General features: G+C 39.8%; 1 protein-coding gene across 1 annotated transcript; it reads left to right on the plus strand.

Moving 5' to 3' along the window:
* Positions 1 to 3,159: 3,159 nt before the first annotated feature.
* On the plus strand, positions 3,160 to 4,131 carry LOC138889621 (uncharacterized). The gene is made up of 2 exons (XM_070172952.1): positions 3,160 to 3,918; positions 3,982 to 4,131. The coding sequence occupies exons 1-2, from the start codon at positions 3,160 to 3,162 to the stop codon at positions 4,129 to 4,131; spliced, it is 909 nt and encodes a 302-aa protein (XP_070029053.1).
* The last annotated feature ends 282 nt before the right edge of the window (positions 4,132 to 4,413 follow it).

Raw genomic sequence — 4,413 nt, forward strand, 5'->3', positions numbered from 1 at the left:
GTTACGGGTTTCGGACGTCTCCGAGCCGTGTTAAATTGGTCGTTGCCTTTTAGTTCTGGATCTGCCCATTGGGCTCGTTTTCCCATTTTATTTTATCTGGGCTTGCCCAAGATAACAGTCCTCGAGTAAGGGTGGCCATGGCCTTTAGAAATCGGGGAGTTGCCTATTAGGTCTTTCGTCCCCGAAACTCAATAGTTCGATATGTTTGAGTTTTTTTATCGGACAGCAGTCCCCGAGTGTGGGAGTGATTATCTGAACTCTGGTTATAATTGGCCTTTGAGCCAGTTTTCTTAAGAGATTGAAAGTATGGGATCGTAAAGTGAAAATTTTCCAAGACATAAGATAGTTGCAAGGAAAGTACTTCTCTTTATTCTTGTCAAAAATAGTCACACATGCATACATGTTTTATATCAGGGCTCGAGCATTCTATGTGGGCATAGTTTCTTTTGACCGTTTGGCCCTTACAATAAATCCTATCTTTGATACCCTTCCATTTCAAAATAGTTTCCTTGCTAGAACAATACAATATTATCCCCTAGTATTCGAGGTTGATTATAGATAAATCTCGAATACTATAAACACAGTCTTTGATACCGATTCGTGATCGACCTTTGATTCTAAGTTAGCATGATCCACTGTTGCCTCGTTAAAAACCTTTCCGAAAAACCTAATTAGGACAAAAACAGTTTAAGGAAAAAAGAGTGCAACGTGTGCTTTCAAACCTAAAGGCTTATCCAGGTTCCCCAAATATGTCATGAGATTAGAGAGAGAAAGTTGAGTTTCGAGCTCCCATGGCCAATCTGACCGGTGGTTAGCCACCTACTGTGGCAGGGCCACCTCCACAACCACCCCCAACAATCCCCAGCCATCGACGACCACAGATAACACCCAAAAACCAATGGATTATGCGAAAGTTCTGAAGCCTCCGATGAACAGTACCATGCAGACTGTTGTTGCTGCGTCTGTGGAACCAATTGCACCTCGACGAGTTAAAATCTTTCAGGGACAGCCAACTGTGTGCTTTACTGAAGCTGAGGTTCGACGAATGAATATAATTGAAGGGCTGCAGTATGTAATTGTGTGCAAATTCTCTTATGGTTGGCCTGACATCAATGAAATACGTCGGATAGTTCCATTGCAATGTGGAATTAATGGTGTGTGTAATATTGGATTCTTATGTGACAGGCACATTCTAATTCGTATGACTTTATGGCAAGACTATGTTGATTTTTCTTCAAAAAGTGTTTATCATGTTAAAGACAAGTATGGGGAGGAGTATCAGCTAAGGACCTTGATTTATGATGAAAAGTTTAAAATTGGAGAGGAAACACCTAAGGTTATGGCTTGGATTTCTTTTCCTAATCTATTTCCTACTTATTCCGTCAAAGAATGTTTATTTTCTTTGGCTTCAGCAGTAGGAATTCCACAACACCTAGATTTGGCTACTATTAAAAAGACGAGGCCTAGCTGTGCTCGTGTGAAGGTGTTGGTGAATTTATTGGATGAGCTGCCAAAGAAAGTGAGAATGGATATTATTGATGAGGATTCAGGTGGTTTGAGAACGGAGTGGGTGAACATCAAATACGATTACATTCCTAAATATTGCAAGGAGTGTAAATTGCAAGGGCATGATATGATGGATTGCTGGAGGTTACACCCTGAATTGTTACCAAAGAAATCAGATGAGAAGCAGGACATCAATGTGACTGACAAGGTTGCTAATACTCAACATGGTAAGGGGGCAGGTCCTTTGATGATCTTGTCAAGTGGTAAGGTAGTTGGCAATTCAAGTGCTCAATGGAAGGAGGTATGGGATAATAGAGGTAAAGCTAAGGAGAATGTAAATGAAGGAGGTACAAAAAATGGGAAAGAAATGGTGCCTGTTAAAACAAATGCTACTGTGACCATGAACAAGCAGCAGGTGCAGATCACAAACAAATTTGCAGCACTAGATGAGGATGAATCTAATGAAGTGCAGGGTAAAGAGTTGGCAATCATAGAAGAGGTGCAGGAAATTAGTCATGTGGATGTTGCATCCCCCTCAAAGAAAAGAAAGCAAGGCAATGGCAAACAAAATACTCAAAGTGGAAATGGTAATCAAATGGCAACAGGTGAGGTGCAGACAACTCCGAGAAGTACAGCAGGAAGGAAAAAAGAAGCAACATTTCAGCAAAAACAGCAGATAGGCAATGAGGGTGAAAAACTTAATCCTGCAGCTCCAGAGTTTAATATAAGTTCAGCTGGTGTAGGTTCAACTAATGGAGGAAGTGAGGCAATGGTTAATAAACCCAAGGAAACAACAGCTCAATGGGTCCAAAGGACCTTCATAGGCAATACATTGGTGGAAGTCAACACATCTTGTAAGGACATTCCTTCACAGGATACAATGGTTGAAATGGAGATGACCAACATTCCAGAAATCCAAACAAATGAGATTTTCCTTCCTCATATGAAGGAGAGAGTACAATGGAGTGGAGGTAAACTTTGGTCAGAACAAAGGGAAGATGATTCAGAAGAAAATGAGGTTCCAGTAGGTGCTAAACATGATGAAGAACCAGTTCATGAAGAAAAAGAAGAAGAGGAAAAAAGTGTAAATGGAGAGGAAACTGTTACAGTCACAAATAAAGAAGAAATTGCTGCAGAAAAGAGGAAAACTGAAAGGGACAACAACAATGATGAAACAGCTGTCCCAAAGGAAAAAATTGATGCAAAGGAACAACACACAACAAAACAGATTCAGGAAGGCAACACAGATCAGTTACATATAAAGGAAAGAGTTGGCACTGATGCAATTGATCCAGGAGGAACTGGGGATGGTGTAGTTGTAACTGGTAACTTGGAGCAATCTAGAATGCAGGATATGAAAGAGCAGACTTTGGTGCCTAATCTGCAACACAAGCATGATGTTAGTGTTGCTGATGCTCAGAAGTTTAAGGAAGTAGAAGATAAAGATGCAAGGGCAGGCCAAGATCTAGATGAAGAGTCCACAGCTCAAAATTTCCAAAATGTAGCTAGGAAAGGTGATTTGTCTCCCAGAATCATTGAGAAGGCCAAATCTGCAGCAAAGGGGAGGAAGAAACATCAGAAAGAGAACCCAACTGTGCCTGCAGGAGGAGTTCAAACAAGGAGAAATTTGTCACTTTCTTTATCCAAACAGTAATGGATGCTCTCATATGGAATATTAGATCAGTTAACACTCAGCAAGCATTTGAGATGCTGATCAAATCACATAGAAAGAATCACTATGAATTCATTGGTTTAATGGAGCCTATGCAACAAGCAAGAACTTTGGAAAAGTATAGAAACAGAATAGGCTTTGCTCAGGAGATTGCTAATGTATCAAATAAGATCTGGGCTTTCATAGATGAAGTATATGAGGTTACAGTTATGTATAACTTGGTGCAGCAGTTAACTCTAAGGCAATATCACTCTGAGACTCATGTGGAATTTGTTCTAACTCTGGTATATGCTAAGTGTGATGCTATTGAAAGGATTGAACTGTGGGATTCATTGTATTTTATGGCATCAAATATGACTATTCCATGGTTGGTAGGAGGTGATTTCAATGTTATATGGGATGAGGAGGAAAAATTTGGAGGTCTTCCAGTACACTTGAATGAAATAGATGATTTTAGGCATTGTATAAATACTTGTAACCTGTCAGATCTTGGTTTTAAGGGTAGTATATTCACATGGTGGAATGGCAGGGCAGAGGAGGATTGTATTTTCAAAAGGCTAGACAGATGTGTGGACAATGCAGAATTTCAGCAAACTTTTTCAGGTATTGAAGTTCAACATTTGGCAAAGATAGGGTCTGATCATAGCCCTATGCAGCTTAGATGTGATATAAAGAATCCCCCAGTCAAGAAACCCTTCAGGTTTCTGAATTTTTGGGTGGAACATGCTTCATTCAAAGAGGTAGTAAAGCAGAACTAGAATGCTGACTTCAGTGCAAACCCATATGTTCTGTTCAATCATAAGCTGAAGAAGGTCAAGAAGGCTCTATCTGGATGGAGTAAATCAACATATGGGGACATATTTCAAAAAATAGCTAGTTTGGAGGAGGTTGTAATTGTGCATGAAGCAGAGTTTGAAGCTAACCCTACAAAACAAAACAGACAAAGGTTGTAGAAGGTACAGGCTGAACTAATCAGATATCTAGCATTGGAAGAAAAATACTGGAAGCAAAAATCTGGAATGTCCTGGTTTAAAGATGGTGACAGGAATACTAAATTTTTCCATGTGCAAGTTAGAGGTAGAAGAAAGAAGCTGCAATTGTCCAGAATTCAGAACAGTCAGGGTATGTGGATAGAAGAAGAAAAGGAGATAGCTGCAAAAGCAATTCAATTCTTTCAGGATCAGTTCTCAGAATCTGCAGCACCTACATCTTTTGATATCATAAGTCATGTTCCT

Source organism: Nicotiana sylvestris, chromosome 4 (genome assembly GCF_000393655.2).
Source record: "Nicotiana sylvestris chromosome 4, ASM39365v2, whole genome shotgun sequence".
Classification (NCBI taxonomy): domain Eukaryota; kingdom Viridiplantae; phylum Streptophyta; class Magnoliopsida; order Solanales; family Solanaceae; genus Nicotiana; species Nicotiana sylvestris.

Coding starts and splice junctions, on each gene's coding strand:
- LOC138889621 (XM_070172952.1), top strand. CDS start 3,160: ATGGATGCTCTCATATGGAATATTAGATCAGTTAACACTCAGCAAGCA. Junction 3,919..3,981: donor AACATGCTTCATTCAAAGAG/GTAGTAAAGCAG, acceptor TTCAATCATAAG/CTGAAGAAGGTCAAGAAGGC.